Consider the following 23,070-nt stretch of genomic DNA (forward strand, 5'->3'; position numbering starts at 1 on the left):
GTTTCCAGTGGTGCTGGGGACTCTCTGGCTGGCCCGGCACAATCCTAAAATTTTGTGGAGACAGGGGGTTCTCCAGGGGTGGTCAGAGGAGTGTTCTGGAAGGTGTTTGGGAGTTTCCATCGGTGCCACGTCGGTGGAGAGTCCAGACCAGGGTTCCACGGTGTGCATTCCCCCCGAGTATGCCGATTTGGCAATCGCTTTCAGTAAAGTGAAAGCGACTAAATTACCACCTTATCGACCGGGAAGGGATTGTAAGATAGATCTCCAGGTAGACGCTGCGCTTCCCAAGAGTCACGTGTACCCGCTGTCCCAGGAGGAGACGTTGGCAATGGAGACATATGTCACGGAGTCGCTGGGACAGGGGTACATTCGGCCCTCCAATTCACCCGCCTCCGAGTTTCTTTTTTGTGAGGAAAAAGGAGGGAGGTTTGCGTCCGTGTATCGATTATAGAGGTCTAAACGCCATCACAGTGGGGTATAGTTACCCTCTAACTCTCATCGCTACGGCGGTGGAATCGTTCCACGGAGCGCAGTTCTTCACAAAACTGGATCTCAGGAGCGCGTATAGTCTGGTGCGTATTCGGAAGGGAGACGAGTGGAAAACCGCATTTAGTACTACATCCGGCCACTATGAGTACCTCGTCATGCCGTATGGGTTAAAAAATGCTCCAGCCGTTTTTCAATCTTTTGTAGATGAGATTCTCAGGAACCTGTGCGGGCAGGAAGTGGTTGTTTATATCGATGACATTCTGATCTACTCGGCCACTCACACCGCGCATGTGTCTCTGGTGCGCAAGGTGCTTGGTAGACTGCTGGAGCATGACCTATACGTCAAGGCTGAGAAATGCGTGTTCTCTAAACGAGCCGTCTCTTTTCTGGGATATCGCATTTCCACCTCGGGGGTAGTGATGGAGGGTGACCGCATTAGGGCCGTGCGTAATTGGCCGACTCCGACCACGGTAAAGGAGGTGCAGCGGTTTTTGGGTTTTGCCAACTACTACCGGAGGTTTATCCGGGAATTTTGGCCAGATAGCGGCTCCCATTACCTCACTGCTGAAGGGGGGGGCCGGTGCGGTTGCAGTGGTCAGCAGAGGCGGACGGAGCATTCAACAAGTTGAAGGCGCTGTTCACTGATGCGCCCGTGTTGGCGCATCCGGACCCCTCTCTAGCATTCATAGTGGAGGTGGACGCGTCTGAGGCTGGGGTGGGTGCCGTGCTATCACAGAGCTCGGGTACGCCACCAAAACTCCTCCCCTGCGCTTTCTTCTCAAGGAAGCTCAGCCCAGCGGAGCGTAACTATGATGTGGGGGACCGGGAGTTGCTAGCGGTGGTTAGAGCTCTGAAGGTGTGGAGACACTGGCTTGAGGGGGCTAAGCACCCTTTTCTCATCTGGACTGACCACCAGAATCTGGAGTATATTCGGGCAGCTAGGAGACTTAACCCACGTCAGGCAAGGTGGGCCATGTTCTTCACCCGTTTCCGGTTTACTTTGTCTTATAGACCGGGCTCCCAGAACGTGAAGGCTGACGCACTGTCCCGTCTTTACGACACGGAGGATGGGTCCACCGAACCTACTCCGATCCTTCCCGCCTCAAAGCTGGTAGCCCCAGTGGTATGGGAGGTGGACTCGGACATCGAGCGGGCGTTACGGTCTGAACCCGCGCCTCCCCAGTGTCCAGCGGGGCGAAGGTACGTGCCGCTTGGTGTTCGGGACAAACTGATTCGGTGGGCTCATGTCCTACCCTCCTCGGGTCACGCTGGGGTGACGAGGACAGTGGGGAGCCTTCAGGGGAGGTATTGGTGGCCTACGTTGGCTAAGGACGTTAAGGGTTATGTCTCCTCCTGTTCAGTGTGCGCTCAGAGTAAGGCTCCTAGGCACCTTCCTAGAGGGAAGCTACAACCCCTCCCCGTTCCACAGCGGCCATGGTAACATCTGTCCATAGATTTCCTGACCGATCTTCCGCCATCTCAGGGGAACACCACGGTTCTAGTGATTGTGGATCGGTTCTCTAAGTCCTGCCACCTCCTCCCGTTGCCCGGTATCCCTACAGCCCTACAGACTTCGGAGGCATTATTCACCCATGTCTTTCGGCACTACGGGGTGCCGGAGGACATCGTTTCTGATCGGGGCCCCCAATTCACGTCTCGGGTATGGAGAGCGTTCATGGAACGTTTGGGGGTCTCTGTCAGCCTGACCTCCGGTTATCACCCCGAGAGTAATGGGCAGGTGGAGAGAATGAACCAGGAGGTGGGTAGGTTTCTGCGGTTGTATTGCCAGGATCGGCCAGGGGAGTGGGCACGATACATTCCCTGGGCTGAAATGGCTCAGAACTCATTACGCCACTCCTCTACTAACTTGTCCCCTTTTCAGTGTGTGTTGGGGTACCAGCCGGTCCTGGCACCATGGCATCCGAGCCAGACAGAGGCTCCTGCGGTGGAGGAATGGGTACAGCGCTCCAAGGAGACCTGGAGGGCCGTCCAGGAATCTCTACGACAAGCGAGTGGACGGCAGAAGAAGAGTGCTGACCGCCACTGCAGTGAGGCCCCCGTGTTTGTACCGGGGGACAGGGTCTGGCTCTCGACCCGAAACCTACCTCTCCGCTTGCCCTGCAGGAAGCTGGGTCCGCAGTGTGTAGGGCCCTTTAAAGTCCTGAGGAGAATAAATGAGGTGTGTTATCGATTACAACTCCCTTCCTATTATCGTATTAACCCCTCGTTTCATGTGTCTCTCCTCAGGCCGGTGGTAGCTGGTCCCCTGCAGGACAGTGAGGTGCCGGAGGACCCCCCCCCCTGGACATCGAGGGGTCCCCGGCGTACACGATACGGGCCATTCTGGACTCGAGACGCCGAGTGAGGGGCCTGCAGTACCTCGTCGACTGGGATGGGTACGGTCCGGAGGAGAGGTGCTGGGTACCGGTGAGGGACATCTTGGATCCATCCATGTTGAGGGATTTCCATCGCCTCCATCCGGATCGCCCTGCACCTCGTCCTCCGGGGCGACCTCGAGGCCGGTGTCGGTGCGCTCGCATCAGGGGGTTGGGGGGGTACTGTCACGAGTTCGACCGAGGGTGTTTCCCCTTCCCGGGCGGGTGGAGCTCGGCGGTCGTCGTCACCGGCCTATTAGCTGCCACTGATTGTTTTTCCTCCCCCTCCTTGTATGTTTAGTGGTAGCACCTGTTTATGTTAATTAGTTTGTTAATTAGTGTTTAATTAGTGTTTTGGGAACGTAACTTTTGTGAGCACCCTGTGGTGCGTTGGTGCTATTAAAAGACGCACAGCATTGAACTCTGTCTCCTGCATTTGACTTCACACCCACGACACCCGGAGCATTACAATTATTTGATAACTGGTTAGATGGCGTCATGCATTTCCAAAACGTTTACTTTAATTTAACTGTAAGCTAGTGTTGATCGCAACTGGCTGACTCAAGCAGTGCTAACGTAACATTAGCAGGCTAGTAGCGCTAACGTTGCAAGCTGATTTGTAACAATAAATTAAGAAAGTATTTGCTTGTAAATTGTCTGACAATTAAATTGAAACTAGTAGTCATGAGTGCCAAAGATTTGGTTTAAGCTGAAGTTGTACATTTGAAGTTATTTATGTTGGAGTTTACATAATAGGGAATAGGCTGGTTTGACAGGTCCTCCATATTACATCACACCCCGCAAATGTTTTGTCCAGCATGACTTAAGTATTCTTCTGTATTCTGATCTGTTTTATGTAAAAACTCAAAAAATCTCAAAGTGAGGTAACTTTGCACTAGGACTTTTGATGCATATTCTAATGACTATCCATATGTTACATGTGGTTACGTTTATGCTACCTACCCTTTAAGGACAATAGGTGAAGCTATGTATGTGTATAAGTCAAATCAAGCCCACATTACAGCCCCTTCACCAACCGCAAGGCGCGACTTTATTCCTAGTTATACAGTGCAATCGTAAAGTATTCAGACCCATTGACTTTTTACACATTTTGTTACATTACAGCCTTATTCTAAAATGGATTCAATAGATTTCCCCCCCTCAATCTACAAACAATACACCATAATGACAATGCAAAAACTGGTTGAGAATGTTTTTGCAAATGTAGTAAAAATATTTTAAAAACTTAAATATCACATTTACCTAAGTATTCAGAACTCAGTACTTTGTTGAAGCACCTTTTGCAGCGATTGCATCATCAAGTTTTCTTGGGTATGATGCTACAAGCTTGACACACCTGTATTTGGGGAGTTTCTCCCACTCTTCTCTGCAGATCCTCTCAAGCTCTGTCAGGTTGGATGGGGAGCGTCGCTGCACAGCTATTTTCAGGTCTCTCCAGAGATGTTTGATCGGGTTCAAGTCCGGGCTCTGGCTGTGACATTCAAATGTCACAATCTTGGTTTCATCAGACAAGAGAATCTTGTTTCTCATGGTCTGAGAGTCTTTTAGGTGCCTTTTGGCAAACTCCAAGTGGCTGTCATGTGCCTTTTACGGAGGAGGAGCTTCCGTCTGGCCACTCTACCATAAAGGCCTGATTGGTGGATTTCTGCGGAGTTGGTTGTCCTTCTGGAAGGTTCTCCCATCTCTACAGAGGAAAACAGGAGCTCTGTCAGAGTGACCATCGGGTTCTTGGTCACCTCCCTGAAAAATGTCCTCCACCGATTGCTCAGTTTGGCCCGGACAGCAAGCTCTAGGTAGTCTTGGTGGTTCTAAACTTCTTCAATTTAAGAATAATGGAGGCCACTGTGTTCTTGGGGGACTTTCAATGCTGCAGACATTTTTTGGGACCCTTCCCCAGATCTGCATTGACACAATCCTGTCTCAGAGGGCTATGGACAAGTCCTTCGACCTCATGGCTTGGTTTTTGCTCTGACATGCACTGTCAACTGTGGGACCTTAAATAGACAGGTGTGTGCCTTTCCAAATCATGTCCAGTCAATTGAATTACCACAGGTGGACTCTAATCAAGTTGTAAAAACATCTCAAGGATGATCAATGGAAACAGGATGCACCTGAGCTCAATTTGAGTCTCATAGCAAAGGGTCTGAATACGGACCTTTTTTTAAATGTACATTTACATTTACAAACATTTCTAAAAACATTTTTTGATTTGTCATTTTATTTCGTCCATTTCAGAATAAGGCTGTAACGTAACAAAATGTGGAAAAAGTCAAGGGGTCTGAATACTTTTCGAATGCACTGTATGTATATGTCTACCTCAATTACCCCTTACCCCTGCACATCAACTCGGTATTCCTGTATATAGCCAAGATATTGTTACTCATTGTGTATCTATTGTTACTTTTATTATTATGTGTTTTACTTTTCTATTTAACTTTTCTTTCTCTCTGCATTGTTGGGAATGGCCCATACGTAAGCATTTCAATTTTAGTCCACACCTGTTGTTTACGAAGCATGTGACAAATCAAATATTAGATTTTTCAATTTTAAACCGACAGTAAGACAATCTATTCAAGGTGTTTGCCTATGCCTGTCACGCAGACTATGTTCTGAATTTCTGATGAATCGCAAGATCAGGACACGATGCCAGTCTTCTCTATTCTGTCCATTCACAGTACAAAGGGATGGAGTAATAATCCCGAGCCAAAACAACCTGAAAGTGCCATGTAGAAAATAAATGGCCTTGAATAGACTGAATAAATGAAAGGATTTAAAATTACAATTCATATCAACAATTAATCTTTCTTTGACAGGACTGCACATTGCCCCACACTTCCAACCTGTCTCTCCCTGTATCTAAAAACCACTGGTGTTTTATTCTGCTATTGGTACGTTAATAAAATACAGTTTCCTACAGATACAGAAATACATAGAGGCCTGGCAGTCTCAGGCTCAATCCACCAGTCAAACAAAGACAAGGGGGGGGGGTCGACAGTGGCCACAAGGGAAGGGGGAGGCATGAGAGGTGTGGGAGGACACATTTTCAACTGAGAAGAATGGCGGTGGCTAGGGTGGGGGGGGGCATTGTAGTATAAGATTTCTGTGTAACCTGAGCAGCGTAGCACCCCAACCTCTGCCCATTCCCCCACAAAAATCTGCCTTGCCTGTGAATTGGGTGCCAGGTGTGTGCAGCTGCTGTTTGTTGAACTGTTTTTGCGGAGGAATAGAGAGGTTTGGGGCAAAGGAAGAAGAACGGGGGGGGGGAAGTTTCAGCAAAGACAACATCAGAGAGGTTCTTAGAGTCCCTTTGGAATCGTCATTACAAAGATACTGTCACCTTTTAAGGTAAACCTGCTTACTGATATATAACTCTTAAAGGGTCGAAGACAGGGGTGACACTTGGCGCGTAAGCAGCATTACTGGCAGCAGTTTTTGATCTCCCCACATCTTCTTTTGGTTATCCCGGATCCTGGCCCAAGAGAGTGTCATGTGTCCCACAGACGGGCGCTCCCAATATAAGGGGACATACAGTACAGACAGGCAGGATGGCTAATATAAAATCAAATCTTAAATCAAATCAAACTTTATTTGTCACATGTGCAGAATACTACAAGTGTAGACCTCACCGTGAAATACTTACTTACAAGCCCTTAAACAACAGTGCAGTCCAAGAAAGAGTTAACTAAAGTAAAAGTAAAGTAACACATTAAAATAACAATATATACGAGGGGTACCGGTCCTGAGTCAATATGCGGGGGTACAGGTTAGTCGAGGTCATTTGTACATGTAGGTAGGAGTGAAGTGACTATGCATAGATAAAACAGCAAGTAGCAGCAGTGTAAAAACAAATGGGGGGGGTGTCAATATAAATAGTCCGGTGGCGATTTGAATAATTATTCAGCAGTCTTATGGCTTGGGGGTAAAAGCTGTTAAAGGAGCCGTTTGGTCCTATACTTGGCGCTATGGTACCGCTTGCCATGTGGTACCAGAGAAAATAGTCTATGACTTGGGTGACTGCAGTCTGACAACGTTTGGGGCTTTCCTCTGACACCCACTAGTATATAGGTCCTGGATGGCAGGAAGCTTGGCCCCAGTGATGTACTGGACCGTACGCACTACCCTCTGTAGCACCTTACGTCAGATGCCGAGCAGTTGCCATACCAGGCAGTGATGCAACCGGTCAGGATGCTCGCGATGGTGCAGATGTAGAACCTTTTGAGGATCTGATTGTCAGTCTGCCTCCTTCACCACCAGCATCTTCGAAGGGACCAGTGGACAAGGGGTCCTCAGATTTGTGGTTCTCAATGGCTACAAGGTTGAGGGGCAGCTCCTCACTGTCACTTTCAGAATCTGATTCCGGACTTTCATTCTCAGACTCATTGTCAGAATTTTAAAAAATCTCCAGAATTTCCGCATTGTCTCGTTTTGAAAGACATTGCTAATGCTACAGCTTAGCTCACTAGCTACATACATAAACAACAACACTGAATGGCTCAGAGTGGGAGTGAGCGATTACAGTTGAAGTCGGAAGTTTACATACACTTAGCTTGGAGTCATTAAAACTCATTTTTCAACCACTCCACAAATTTCTTGTTAACAAACTATAGTTTTGGCAAGTCGGTTAGGACATAGTTTGTGCATGACACAAGTATTTTTTTTTCAACAATTGTTTACAGAGAGATTATTTCACTTATAATTCACTGTATTTACATACACTAAGTTGACTGTGCCTTTAAACAGCTTGGAAAATTCCAGAAAATGATGTCATGGCTTTAGAAGCTTCTGAAAGGCTCATTGACATCATTTGAGTCAATTGGAGGTGTACCTGTGGATGTATTTCAAGGCCTACCTTCAAACTCAGTGCCTCTTTGCTTGACATCATGGGAAAATCAAAAGAAATCAGCCAAGACCTCAGAAAAAAAATTGTAGACCTCCACAAGTCAGGTTCATCCTTGGGAGCAATTTCCAAACGCCTGAAGGTACCACGTTCATCTGTTCAAACAATAGTATGCAAGTATAAAAACCATGGGACCACGCAGCCATCATACCACTCAGGAAGGAGACGCATTCTGTCTCCTAGAGATGAACGTACTTTGGTGTGAAAAGTACAAATCAATCCCAGAACAACAGCAAAGGACCTTGTGAAGATTCTGGAGGAAACAGGTACAAAAGTATCTATATCCACAGTAAGAGTCCTATATCGACATAACCTGAAAGGCCGCTGGGCAAAACAGAAGCCAGACTGTTCGCAACTGCACATGGGGACAAAGATAAACACTTTTTGGAGAAATGTCCTGTTTGGCCATAATGACCATCGTTATGTTTGGAGGAAAAGGGTGAGGCTTGCAAGCCGAAGAACACCATCCAAACCGTGAAGCACAGGGGTGGCAGCATCATCTTGTGGGGGTGCTTTGCTGGAGGAGGGTCTGGTGCACTTCACAAAATAGATGGCATCATGAGGTAGGAAAATTATGTGGATATATTGAAGCAACATCTCAAGACATCAGTCAGGAATTTAAAGCTTGGTCGCAAACGGGTCTTCCAAATGGACAATGATCCCAAGCATACTTCCAAAGTTGTGGCAAAATGGCTTAAGGACAACAAGGTCAAGGTATTGGAGTGGCCATCACAAAGCCCTGACCTCAATCCTATAGAAAAGTTGTGGGCAGAACTGCAAAAGCGTATGCGAGGAGGCCAACAAACCTGACTCAGTTACACCAACTCTGTCAGGAGGAATGGGCCAAAATTCACCCACTTATTATGGGAAGCTTGTGGAAGTCTACCCAAAACGTTTGACCCAAGTTAAACAATTTAAAGGCAATGCTACCAAATACTAGTTGAGTGTATGTAAACTTCTGACACACTGGGAATTTGATGAATGAAATAAAAGCTGGAATAAATCATTCTCTGACATTCTGACATTTCACATTCTTAAAATGAAGTGGTGATCCTAGCTGACCTAAAACAGGGAATTTTTAAAAGGATTAAATGTCAGGAATTGTGAAAAATTTAATTTAAATGTATTTGGCTGAGGTGTATGTAAACTTGACTTCAACTGCACAAGCATTTCGCTACACTCGCATTAACATCTGCTAACCATATGAATGTGACCAATAAAATTTGATTTTGATTGACTGCCAGCAAGCACCACTTGTATCAATAAATCACTATCAGAAAATATTTTGTGGGAATTATTTATATATTTACTGTTTTATTCACATGTTTTCAAGTACCGGTCACAAATCATGCATTCCCGATTCTTGCATAGATTGTAATTTGCACATATTATGTGTGTAAAATACTTTTTTGAAGGTTGTACTGATGTATGATGAGCTAAGCTAATTCCAGCTGTGTGTGGAGCCATGTTTGTTGACGTACAATGCATTCTGGGTTTCACGTAATCGTCTGTTGGACCAAAGATGTAATAACAAAATGAGGTGAGTAAGGGTTCACTCATTTTTTGCAAACTTCCGGAAGTGAATGGTGGGATGTGAACGATGGTAGATGACACACCCCCTTCAACATGCATACTATAAACAGACCAAACTCCTCGTCTTCTCTTATTATCTTTGGTTTCTGTGAGAGAGAAGAAGCATGGCAGCGGCGCAAAAACTGCCCATCGTCAGATTACTTACGATTTCTAGAGTGTTTTATTCAATTATTTCGATCAATGGTGAGCTCACCTGTGATGTGATTAATTATAAATAGTAAGTGCTCATTCATATTGTAGTTTATGTCAGCCAAGAGTTCTAAAAATATGACCGCTTGTGTTATGTCAATCTTTCCTCAGATAGCACTAGGACAAATGTAGCCTACATTTTTCTGTGTTATGCTGTAGATACTTCTGTGAATGTCTGAACATTGCATCAAAAAATGAACAGCTTACATTCTGGACATAACTTTGTAAGGACTGTGTTTGTGCAAAATGTTTCTGAAAAAACTGTGTGGCCAGCTCAAAAGCTGATTGTTGCGTCATTTGAAACTGGCAGTTCTAAATAAGCATTCTAATCACACCGGTTTGATCGTACCCTACAGGGACCACTGTAGAATGATCACTCACACCAGTGTGTTGGAACGTGTGAAAAGGTTCATGTCCCGCTGGTAGGATAATCCTGATCGTAGGTCATTGATTTTATTTGTCCAATTATTGCATGTTGGCCTATAGAACCGACGGCAGCGGCCGGTTGTGATACAGCCCGGGATCGAACCAAAGGGAAAGGGGGATACATAGTCAGTTGTCCAACTGAATGTATTCAACTGAAATGTGCCTTCTGAATTTAACCCAACCCCTCTGAATCAGAGCCAGGGTCTGTAGTGACGCATCTAGCAATGTGACGCAGTGCCTTAGACCGCTGTGCCACTTGGGAGCTCAAATGAAGTCTATTAATATGAAGACTCATGCAGACATAATATGCGCATTTTGAGCTACTCCAGGAAGTGATGTTGCAGGCTAGCTCAGTGCTGCCTCCTCTCATTGAGTAACTCCAGTTGAAGGCTGACCGCGGTATTGCAGGCTGCCATTAGCAACTAAATTATTAGAAACTAAACTCAAATTTATTCTGTGTGTGATTATAAAATAATTGGTTCAAGGACATATATCTGGTGTATTAAAAGCAATTATTGGTACCACTTTTAATTAATTTATCTTTTTACAAGAGGATTGCCAACCAAGATCCCATTCCCTATAATGGGGGATGCTGTTTTCTGCAAACAATGACTGCAGTACAACGGTCGGCATTGAACTTCCGTGCTTCAATGAGAGGGAGCAGTCGTTCTCCCCGGGGTCTAACACATTCCATTCTGATGAAAGAGATGCCCTAAATAAAACGGTTAATCTCAAGAGGGTTTTTTTCTGTTTTCTGGCATGAATAAATCAATGCTGAGGAATTCCATACAAGAGGGCAGGAATAATTCTAATCACTTTATATAGACCAACTGTTCAATATGAAAACCGACACTAAAATGAATAATCCACAGTCAGGAGATACTGTATGTATGGCAAAGCCGTCAGCTCAGGCCCGGGGTGGATACCTGCTCATGCACTGGTTGCTGGATGCCTCTTTTATATACAGTCTGTGCCTGGTTTATTTTTTAACGACGTGGCAAAGACGTCCAACCAAAATCTAAAGCCTTGGGTATGTAACCATAATCAATGAAAGAGATCCACTAACGAAACTGAATCAAAACAAACCGAGACTTTCTTCAGATCAGCACACAGCCTCTAGACCCCCTATATACAGGTCTAGATACACTTCGGAAGACCCCCCTCCTCTAATCAAAGCCTGGATGGAGCAACCTGGGGCCCGTAGAAGCCCCTACTCATTGTTTTGGTCCACCCTTCAGTGAACAACTTCAAATGGTGCAGGGGGGTGGACTGTTTCACCTTATCACCGTGGTCCTGTCTCACCTCATCATTGCTCAAGGGGGCTTAGCACAGCAAGGCTCAGGACCTAACTCCATGGCTCTTTGGCCTTGATCAATGAGCCTCCAGAATGAGAGGTGTCATGTTCGTCTGAGCTCCTGAATGCAGCCGTCAGGGCTGTGGACGTTTAAGGTCAATCAGAATAAATGATCCGGAAGTTTAAAGGTTCAATTAATGTTTTGGTAAAGTTGGGAGTCCCAGCACCAAGCAAAACGTATTTGGGAATGTAAACTGCATGGCTTGGCCAAAAAGGTCTACTGAGACACGGTGCAAACAGATTATACTTTTTAAGCTCTACTCTAAATCGAATATCAGTTCAAGAGTATATTTGCCACCAATACCTTTTAGTCAGTATTTCCATCAGTAATTGTATGTACACACACCCCACACAATATTATTCTTAAGCTGCATTGTTTATTTTGTGTTTCTCTTTAGTTGTAATATACAGTACCAGTCAAACGTTTGGACACACCGACTCATTCAAGGGTTTTTCTTTATTTGTACTATTTTCTAGATTGTCAAATGATAGTGAAGACATCAAAATATGAAATAACACATATGGGATCATGTAGTACCCAGAAAAGTGTTATATATATATATATATATACACACACAAATACATACAGTGGCACTAAAATATATTTGAACCCTTTGGAAATACCTGGATTTCTGCATAAAGTGGTCATCAAATTTGATCTCATCTCCATCTAAGTTACAACAATAGACACACAGTGTGCTTCAACTAATAACACAGAAATTATTGTATTTTTCTTGTCTATATTGAATACATAATTTAAACATTCAGTGTAGGTTGGAATAAGTATGTGATCCTCTAGGCTAATGACTTCTCCAAAAGCTAATTGGAGTCAGGAGTCAGCTAACCTGGAGTCCAATCAATGAGACGAGATTGGAGACGTTGGTTAGAGCTGCTTTGCCCGATAGAATACACTCACAAAATGTGAGTTTGCTATTCACAAGAAGCATTGTCTGATGTGAACCTTACCTTGAACAAAAGAGATCTTAGACCTAAGATTAAGAATCATTGACTTGCATAAAGCTGGAAAGGGTTACAAAAGTATCTCTAAAAAGCCTTGATGTTCATCAGTTCACGGTAAGACAAATTGTCTATAAATTGAGAAAGTTCAGCACTGTTGCTACTTTCCCTAGGAGTGGCCATCCCGTAAAGATGACTGCAAGAGCACAGCATGCTCAATGACGTTAAGAAGAATCCTAGAGTGTCAGCTAAAGACTTATAGATATCTCCGGAACACGCTAATGTCTTAGTTGACGAGTCTATACATAAGTATATACAATACATAAAACACTAAACAAGAATGGTGTTTATGGGAGGACACCACGGAAGAAGTAACTTCTGTCCAAATAAAACATTGCTGCAGGTCTGAAGTTTGCAAAAGTGCACCTGAATGTTCCACAGCGCTACTGGCAAAATATTCTATGGACAAATGAAACTAAAGATGAGATGTTTGGAAGGAACACACAAGACTATGTGTGGAGGGAAAAAGTCACAGCACACCAACATCAAAACCTCACCCCAACTGTAAAGTATGGTGGAGGGAGCAACATGGTTTTGGGCTGCTTTGCTGCCTCAGGGCCTGGACAGCTTGCCATCATCGACGGAAAAATTAATTCCCAAGTTTATCAAGACATTTTGCAGGAGAAAGTTAAGCTATCTGTCTGCCAATTGAAGCTCAACAGACGTTGGGTGATGCAACAGAACAACGACCCAAAACACAGAAGAAAATCAACAACAGAATGGCTTCAACAGAAGACAATACGCCTTCTGGAGTGGCCAGTCAGAGTCCTGACCTTCAATTAAGATGCTGTGGCATGACCTCAAGAGAGCAGTTCACACCAGACATCCCAAGAATATTGCTGAACTGAAAAAGTTTTGTAAAGAGGAATAGTCCAAAATTCCTCCTGACCGTTGTGCAGGTCTGATCCGCAACTACAGAAAACGTTTGGTTGAGGTTATTGCTGCCAAAGGAGGGTCAACCAGTTATTGAATCCAAGGGTTTACATACATTTTCAACCTTGCACTGTGAATGTTTCCACGGTGTGTTCAATAAAGACATGAAAACATATAATTGTTTGTGTGTTATTGGTTCAAGCAAATCTCAACAAACCATTTCTCAACAAACCAATGCAGTTTATCACAGTGCCATCCGTTTTGTTACTAAAGCACCTTATACCACCCACCACTGCGACCTGTATGCTCTAGTCGGCTGGCCCTCGCTACATATTCGTCGCCAGACCCACTGGCTCCAGGTCATCTACAAGTCCATGCTAGGTAAAGCTCCGCCTTATCTCAGTTCACTGGTCACGATGGCAACACCCACCCGTAGCACACGCTCCAGCAGGTGTATCGCACTGATCATCCCTAAAGCCAGCACCTCATTTGGCCGCCTTTCGTTCCAGTTCTCTGCTGCCTATGACTGGAACAAATTGCAAAAATGGCTGAAGTTGGAGACTTATCTCCCTCACCAACTTCAAACATCTGCTATCTGAGCAGCTAACCGATCGCTGCAGCTGTACATAGTCTATCGGTAAATAGCCCACCCAATTTGAACTACCTCATCCCCATACTGTTTATATTTATGTACTTTTCTGCTCTTTTGCACACCAATATCTCTACCTGTACATGACCATCTGATCATTTATCACTCCAGTGTTAATCTGCAAAATTGTAATTACTCGCCTACCTCCTCATGCCTTTTGCACACAATGTATATAGACTCTCTTTTTCTACTGTGTTATTGACTTGTTAATTGTTTACTCCATGTGTAACTCTGTCTGTTCACACTGCTATGCTTTATCTTGGCCAGGTCGCAGTTGCAAATGAGAACTTGTTCTCAACTAGCCTACCTGGTTAAATAAAGGTGAAATTTCCAAACGCCTGAAGGTACCACATTCATCTGTTCAAACAATAGTATGCAAGTATAAACACCATGGGACCACACAGCTGTTACAACGCTCAGGAAGGAGACACATTCGGTCTCCTAGAGATTAACGTAATTTGGTGTGAAAAGTGCAAATCAATACCAGAACAACAGCAAAGGACCTTGTGAAGATGCTGGAGGAAACGGGTACAAAAGTATCTATATCCACAGTAAAATGAGTCTTATATCGACATAACCTGAAAGCCCGCTCAGCAAGGAAGAAGCCACTGCTCCAAAACTGCCATAAATAAGCCAGACTACGTTTTGCAACTGCACAAAGATCGTACTTTTTGGAGAAATGTCCTCTGGTCTGACAAAGGGGGAGGCTTGCAAGCCGAACACCACCATCCCAACCGTGAAGCACGGGGGTGGCAACATCATGTTGTGGGGGTGCTTTGCTGCAAGAGGGACTGGTGCACTTCACAAAATAGATGGCATCATGAGGTAGGAAAATTATGTGGATATATTGAAGCAACATCTCAAGACATCAGTCAGGAAGTTATAGCTTGGTCGCAAATAGGTCTTCCAAATGGACATTGACCCCAAACATACTTCCAAAGTTGTGGCAAAATGGACAACAAGGTCAAGGTATTGGAGTGGCCATCGCAAAGCCCTGACCTCAATCCTATAGAAGATTTGTGGGAACAACTGAAAAAGCGTGTGCGAGCAAGAAGGCCTACAAACCGGACTCAGTTACACCAGCTCTGTACCAAAATTCACCCAACTTATTGTGGTAAGCTTGTGGAAAGCTACCCAAAACGTTTGACCCAAGTTAAACAATTTAAAGGCAATACTACCAAATACTAATTGAGTGAATGTAAACTTCTGACCCACTGTGAATGTGATGAAATAAATAAAAGCTGAAATAAATCATTCTCTCTACTATTATTCTGACATTTCACATTCTTAAAATAAAGTGGTGATCCTAACTGACCTAAGACAGGGGATTTTTATAAGGATTAAATGTCAGGAATTGTGAAAAACTGAGTTTAAATGTATTTAGATAAGGTGTATGTAAACTTCCGACTTCAACTGTATATACATCTATAATGTCTATGTTAATGTTTAAATGTATGCAAATTATAAAGTTTTTTTGTCTGTATTGTCTTTTTCGTTATGTGTCGGTCCCCAGGAAAACTAGCGGTCTCCATTGGTGTTTCGGCTAATGGGGATTCAAATAAAAATCATCAGCACTATTTCAAGGCCCTATTTTAAGCCTCTGGGCTCAGCTAGCACCCTCTCTCTAAAGAACACAAAGAGTCAGTATGTTTGAGTATGTGCCGTGGCTAGCTGTCACTCATGCACTAACAGTATGGACGAGGCCCGCAGCTGCACACATCCCAGCTGCCTCTGGACCGTCACACGGCAAATCCACCTCATTTCCACAGCTGCTCAATTCTGTAACGGAGGAGTTGTGAAGAAAAGAGGGGGAAAGTCACAAAAGGTATGAGCTTATGGGTACAGTATGTTCTCATGGTATTGACTTCTGTTCTTTCAGTCTTGGCCTCAAATTTTTTATTTTATTTTATAGAATATGTTTTTCCTCTGTGAGAAAGCATGGCTTGAATATAATAATTCATCTGAAGCTTTGCTGGGAGCCTGAGAGTTTGCTTTAGGATTAAACATATTTATATAGCTAAATGGCATATATTATTATATTATTATCCATTTAATAGACCATCCATAATAATTTACCCTCTTGCTGCCCCCTGTTGGATGTCTATGACATTACATCATCATATTCAAGTGATGATCAACATTCAATTGCATTATACTCTCATGAGCATGCAGAGTTCCCCCATCAGTAAGTGACAGGTTGATATCTCAGCCAGGGGCTCTGGTTAATGGCATTACATCTTATCTAGATGTACATGTCAGAGAACCACTAGCAACTGTGTATTATTATGCCATGAATGTTTCCATTCGTGATGAATAGTGTGTAATCTGGGGAGCTCTTCAAATAGATTTTTAGGAAGGGCTGAGTGCTCCTTTCCTCAGTAAAATAACGACTGCCAAAACTAAGGTTATATTCAGTCTTGAAAAACTCTCTCTCTCTCGTTCCCTCCCCCCTCTTTCTAGAAGAGAAAATCATTGAAGATGTGAAGAGAACATCTTCCTCTACCAAAGATGCTTAAAATATGTCCATAGAATGTCCTTCAGTCGTTTTAAAAGCTTCCTTTCAGATGCCTTCTTTAATTTAATATTTTTGGTCATCCGAGTTCAGTCTCGAATACATACTTAAAGAACTGTAATACTTCTGAATATTAAGCTGCAGGAAAAGCAGGGCTCCATTGTTGATGAACCTAGCAGTGTGCAAAGACTGGTCTCTGAGAGGGAACAGCATCCCATTGTGCTTCCATCAGCAGAGGTCAGGGGATGCTCCATCAAGCAGGAAGTGGGCTGCTCACTGAGTGGGCATAGGCCTACTGAGGCTCCTATGATGGACGGGGCCAGTAATGTACTTCCATATTCGAATAAAGGCTTAATTTGAAGTCTATTATTTCCTTAATCTGAATTAATATAAAAATGTATGCGGGGAATGGGCCAATGCGTCAAGAAATATGGAGAGATAATAAATAATGGCAGTGTTTGTGTCATTCAAAGAAAGCCAGGCCTGATTTCTCTGCTCAGGGAGCAGCACTACTTAATTTTTTTGGGATGATTTGGTTCTCTAAAACTTGATTAGAGAATCTCCAACCTCAGGAGCCTGATTATAGATGGTTAGTAGTGAAATGCCTTCATGTTTTGGAGCTACAGTAAAAGGCAAGAATAGATTAGGCATGCATGCTCAATATCATTTCAAGTATTTTGTTGAATTCCTCATATGGAAATGCTGTTATCTACTTTTAAGAATTTAAGATACAAGTGCCTTCAAAATGCCTATATGAGGAGGGGCATCATACTCACAGCAGTCTCTGTTTAGAGGCTCCAGATGGGCCAAGGGTCTCTATCTCTAGTCAATAATCCCAAAACTGACAGCTTTACCCCATCTCCCAGGGGGATGAGGAGGAGCTGAGGATTAAGTGGAGATGACCCAATTAAGACAAGGTTAAAAGAGGAAAAAACAGAAATTGGAGGCAAAATTAGGGATAAGGCCAGGGCAGAGTGAGTGTTGTCCTGTTGTGAAGTGGTGGAGGGAGAGGGAGAGAAGGACATGGGGAGGAGAAGAGGGAATGCCACACCATACTCAGAGATAGTTAAATGAACAGGGAGTGTCCGCTGAACTATGAGTGGAGGATTTAGTGGGTGGAGAGGAAACGTTGTGCCTTGTGACCAGCAGGGTCAGACGATGAAAACGACACTCACACACACACTGTTAATGGGAGCTGCACTTAGTAAAAGCAACACTCAACCTCCACCCCATCCTAGTGTAGAGTGCACAAACATGCACACACAATAATGTAGATACACACAAGTAGGCCTACTCATGCAAAGTATTTACAACACAGTGTCAGATGACCATATCCTAACTTTACATTCATATGACCACAGTAACCCAAACCTATGCATTTTCAGTCACAACTGTGGGAAAAGAATAGAGTCAAAATGTGACTAATACCTGACTTATGCCTGATATTTTATCTGCAGAACTCTGTCCTGGTATTATGATTTTTATCAAAGCAGGCACAGTGAACACCTAACATAGTTTATACTTAAAAGAAGGCCCCTGTCCAGGAGATGAAAAACAGAGATATGCCATTGACAGCAGTCAGCCATTGATTAAACAATGTAAACCTCTTGGTCATTGGAGAGGGGTGTCTAACAGTTAGCACCATGGACTCTGGCGGTCCAACACATATCATATGATAATATTGGTAAGCAAATTATGTTTATAATGCAAAAACACATCAAGGTTTACCCAACGGGTATTCAAATCTTAGCCTATACCTAATGAATAGGCCACTTAAATTACCATTTTAAAATTGAGACTTCAATAAAATGTTCAGTTAACTCTGTCTATGGCAGGTTTTTACTCGTTTGGAAATGTAGACCATTTTTAATTTCCCCAAAACAACTTCCAAATAATGAGTTGCACTTCCGTTTGCCCTTATAACATCCTCAATTCATGGACTCTACAAGGTGTCGAAAGCGTTCCACATGGATGCTGGCCCATACTGACTCCAATGCTTCCCACAGTTGTGTCAAGTTGGCTGGATGTCCTTTAGGTGGTGGACCATTCTTGATACACACGGGAAACTGTTGAGCGTGAAAAACCCAACAGCATTGCAGTTCTTGACACACTCAAACCAGTGCGCATGGCACCTAGTACCATACCCAGTTCAAAGGCACTTACATCTTTTGTCTTGCCCATTCACCCTCCGAATGGCACATATACATAACCAATGTCTCAATTGTCTCAAGGCTTAAAAAACCTTATTTAACTCCTCTTCGTCTACACTGATTGAAGTGGATTTAACAAGTGACATCAATGCGGGATCATAGCTTTCCCCTGGATTCACCTGGTCAGTCTATGTCATAGAAAGAGCAGGTGTTCACTCAGGGTATGCTCCAACCGTTCACATTTCAATATTTGCACACTGGCACTTGCTTCTCCGAATCTGGAAATACGCTACAAAATCTTGCCTCAAAGTGTGTATTATGGCCAAGGCTTCGCAAAAAGTCTAAAATCTATTTGGTTTTAATGTGACTGTGTTGAAATAAATTACATTTTACATTCAAAACAGCCCCCACTCAGTCGGGATGCATGCCGAAGTGCATTCAAACTCTCCCCGTTGTAAACATTTGTCAACCCCTCGAGAAAAGTTTCCCAATATCAAAAACAAAGCAAAAGGGTTGTATTTGTCTTACTTACCATTCAAACTGAGGGAACAAATAAGAACAAACAACAATATGAACGAGTTCTTTGGGAAAGCCATGCTGTTCCTCTCGTCTTATCCAGTCTTTAGAATGAAACTGCTTCGTTTGCCGCGCAAGGAGAGCGCAAGCCAGTCTGGACTGTAGGGAAGGAAAGCGAGGGAGGGAGGGGTGAGGGCGTGGAGTTGCAGAAAAAGGTCTGTCGTCTACTCTATTGTAGTGTCTGTAGGAGAACATTTTGGATTTCCAAATTCCTTCCCTTTTATATTTAGTGAGAAACACGAGTTTTTTTCTTGGGAGAAAGAAACTGTATCTATTATGGATGGTAAGTTTACATCATGCCTGGAATAACACATTTTGGCCAACACGGTATCTCATTTTGCTATCTTTATGTATAGCATAGCTTTCGTCCCTCTCCTCGCCCTTACCTGGGCTCGAACAAGAGACCCTCTGCACACATAGACGACAGCTACCCTCGAAGCATCGTTACCCACCCCGCTAACTACCTAGCCATTTACATTCACAATAGGGTGGCTGTATCACGAACTAGGACTGATAAATGAAATGAGAAAATATGATTTATATGATTATGATTTATTTAGCTTGAATATCATCAGCTCATGTAATATTCCAATAAGGTAATGCCATGACATAAAATGATTTGAACAAGGAATTAACATTCTATCCTATTAACACGACCATTTGTTCTCTATAGGTAAAGAATTAGCCTACTGTAAATTGGAAGAATATTGGAAGAGATGCAATGTCCACCAATCCAGGCTGTATCACATCCAGCCGTGATTAGGAGTCCCATAGGGTGGCGCACAATTGGCCCAACGTCGTCGGGGTTTGCCCAGAGTAGGCCGTCATTGTAAATAAATAAAATACAAATTATGTGCCCTTGTAAACACAGTAGTGGCCCCAACTCTCAACCCTAGAAAAAGGGATTCTCCGGAGCGTCTTAGCTTTCAGATCGTTAATGACCTCGGCTGTTTTCATCACTTGACTGTCACCTCCGCTAACAGCTGCAGCAGAGAGGGGCTCCAGAGCAAGGCTGCCGGGCCTGGGACACAGTGCAGGGAGATATAGGGTTACAAATGGATGTAAGATCAACCCATAGGGCAGACATGAAGAACTGTACGCTCTTGTTGGTTGGCCCTTGCTACATACTTGTCGCCAAACCCACTGGCTACAGGTTATCTACAAGTCTCTGCTAGGTAAAGCCCCACCTTTTCTCGGCTCACTGTTCACCATAGCAGCACCCACTATACCTGCTGTAGCACACGCTCCAGCAGGTATATCTCACTGGTTACCCCCAAAGCCAATTCCTCTTTTGGTCATCTTTCCTTCCAGTTCTCTGCTGCCAATGACTGGAACTAACTGCAAAAATCTCTGAAGCTGGAGATTCATATCTCCCTCACCAGCTTTAAGCACCAGCTGTCAGAGCAACTCACAGATCATTGTACCTGTACATAGCCCATCTGTAAACAGCCCATCTATCTACATACCTCATCCCCATACTGTATTTATTTATTTATCTTTTTCCTTTGCACCCCAGTATCTCTACTTGCACATTCATCTTCTGCACATCTACCATTCCAGTGTTTTAATTGCTATATTGTAATTACTTCGCCACCATGGCCTATTTATTGCCTTAACTCCCTTATCTTCCCTCATTTGCACTCACTGCATATAGACTTTATTTTCCTACTCTATTATTGACTATGTTTTGTTTATTCCATGTGTAACGCTGTGTTGTTGTTTTATGCTTTATCTTGGCCAGGTCACAGTTGTAAATGAAAACTTGTTCTCAACTGGCCTACCTGGTTAAATAAAGGTGAAATTAAAAAACAGTGGCAGTTATAGAGCTATGTTGAGCTATGATGAACAATAGATGTAACAGGACACATATGTTCTGTTTTTACATTATTTTAGGTTGTGCAGGATATCTGGTTTGGCAATATGTTTTCTTTTTGGTGAATTAAACATTCAATCTCCTCAATGGTGGTATATTTAGACTTCTAAATCTAACAAGGACCACATCAGAAACAATGGTGAACAATTGTGTTAATATTTTACTCAAGAATTTCTGCTTACAAAATGGTCTCTACAGGTACCACACTGTCAGTGTAGTTAAGGTCACCTACATCCATCACACACTCCGCATGCATTACCCCATGTGGGTGTGTTTGTTCACCTGCGGGTACAAACAGTCATCACTGTACACAGTAGGAATTGACATTGCTACCACCCCTGCAAGTGCGCCAAATCTGGTCCAGTGGATTTAGAAAGAAGGTCACAAAGGCAGCATGTAGCACAGTCCCTTGAGGCCGGGGTACAGTAAAGTCCAGACTATAGAGCAGAGAAGGCAAGTCTGAAGTAAATGAGAAAATGCCATTGATGTGGACCCAGAGCCCAAAATACTTTATTTTCTATGTGATAGAGAGAAGGCAGAAAAAGACGATTCCATGCTTACATTTAATTTTCTCTATTTCAAATTGATTGTACCTTTCGCTCTTGCTCTGTCTCTCTTTCTCTCTCCCTGTTATAAGTAATTAAGCAATTCACTGTTAGTCTACACCTGTTGTTTACAAAGCATGTGACAAATAACATTTCATTTGTATCAGTTTCCCATCTGTCTCTCACACTGTTGTGTCACCGGAGAGCAAACAGGGTGGGGAGAGATGGGGGTGACAGTAAGGATTTAATGGTCAAACACCATTAACACAAACACAAATTACTTTACCAAGAGACAGGTGCCAGTTCAGATGATCTGCACAGTCTCGTTAAGTCTCCAAGTTGACTTTTCCAGAATGATTGTGGTCTGGAAAGACAAGCAGGACTTTTGTCGACTCAACTACAAGTGTCTCATGAACAAGTCAAGATCACTGTGACAAAGCAGGTTGCCACTTCATTAAAATGGGGTTCAAAGTACAGCTGGGCGGATACCTCGTATAAATTAATTATTTAGTCTGAAACAGACAGATTAACAAGAGGTTGAAACTCAGTCAAAAACACACAGTATTTGTGCTTTCCTGTTTCTTGGATATATTTTTGTAGAATGGTTGACAAAAAGTCATTATCGTGCTAGATTAATGTAATGCATATTCTGCAAATACCAGAATGATAACCGTTACGACTAATCATCATTCACAAAACACATGATATCTCTATTCCTCACCCTAGTATCATATGACGAATCCACTCCCTTTGGGCTTACTGGGGTGAGGTCAGGTGCTGATGATGTGGAGGACATGAGGGAGAGATGAACCAACAGAGGATTAGGAGTAGCCCTGAGGCCCCTATATGCTGCTGCTAAATCGTGGCTGCCACTGCAACAATTATTCTTTTTTTTTGGAGGGGGGGGGGTCATTTTCAGGATGGTAAAACTTAAATGACTAAAACCAGATGTAAAGTATGTAAAAAAGATAATGGAGAAATACATGATTTAATGAGATCATCTTTCAGAACTAACAATGACCAAAATAAAAACTAGACAGTCAGAGATCTGAAATTCCAAAAATGTTATGGCACAGGGTCCCCGTTGATTTTGTTGTTTGAGTCACTCCGATAGCATAAGAACAAGGCATAAGCCATGGCAAAATGTGTATAATTGCAGGAAATAAGCTTTAAAAGGGAAAATTCTCTCAACCCATGGCAAAATGTGTCGAATTGCTGGTAATTAGCTTTGAAACTGCAATTTTTCTCACAGCCCCATGACAAATGTGTAAAATTGCAGGAAACAAGCTTTAAAACTGTAAAATGTTTAAAGTTAAAAGTTTTAATATCACGTGCACAAGCACAGTGTACTGCCTTTATTGCAAGCTCTAAAATAGCCAAGGCAAAATTTATAGAATTGCAGGAAAATTTCTTTAAAACAGCAACATTTTGAATCTGCGGCCAAGAGGAAGGCCTTTAAAACTGTGCACTTGGCCACGCCCACTACCAAAGCCCTTGCCCTGTAACTTTGCCACATCTGCTCAAAATAAAT

The 23,070-nt window shown here is 43.4% G+C and overlaps 1 protein-coding gene across 2 annotated transcripts in view; it reads right to left on the reverse strand.

Moving 5' to 3' along the window:
- The window catches only part of LOC124011379 (cell surface glycoprotein MUC18-like), a 72,781-nt gene extending 53,509 nt beyond the window's left edge, over positions 1 to 19,272 (reverse strand). For both annotated transcript variants that reach the window (XM_046324699.1, XM_046324707.1), the window contains exon 1: positions 19,078 to 19,272. In XM_046324699.1, the coding sequence (XP_046180655.1) occupies positions 19,078 to 19,141 (64 nt within the window). In that variant the 5' untranslated portion in view covers positions 19,142 to 19,272. The remainder of the gene's footprint in view (positions 1 to 19,077) is intronic.
- Between the last annotated feature and the right edge of the window lie 3,798 nt (positions 19,273 to 23,070).

The sequence above is a fragment of the Oncorhynchus gorbuscha genome, linkage group LG02, assembly GCF_021184085.1.
Source record: "Oncorhynchus gorbuscha isolate QuinsamMale2020 ecotype Even-year linkage group LG02, OgorEven_v1.0, whole genome shotgun sequence".
NCBI lineage: Eukaryota > Metazoa > Chordata > Actinopteri > Salmoniformes > Salmonidae > Oncorhynchus > Oncorhynchus gorbuscha.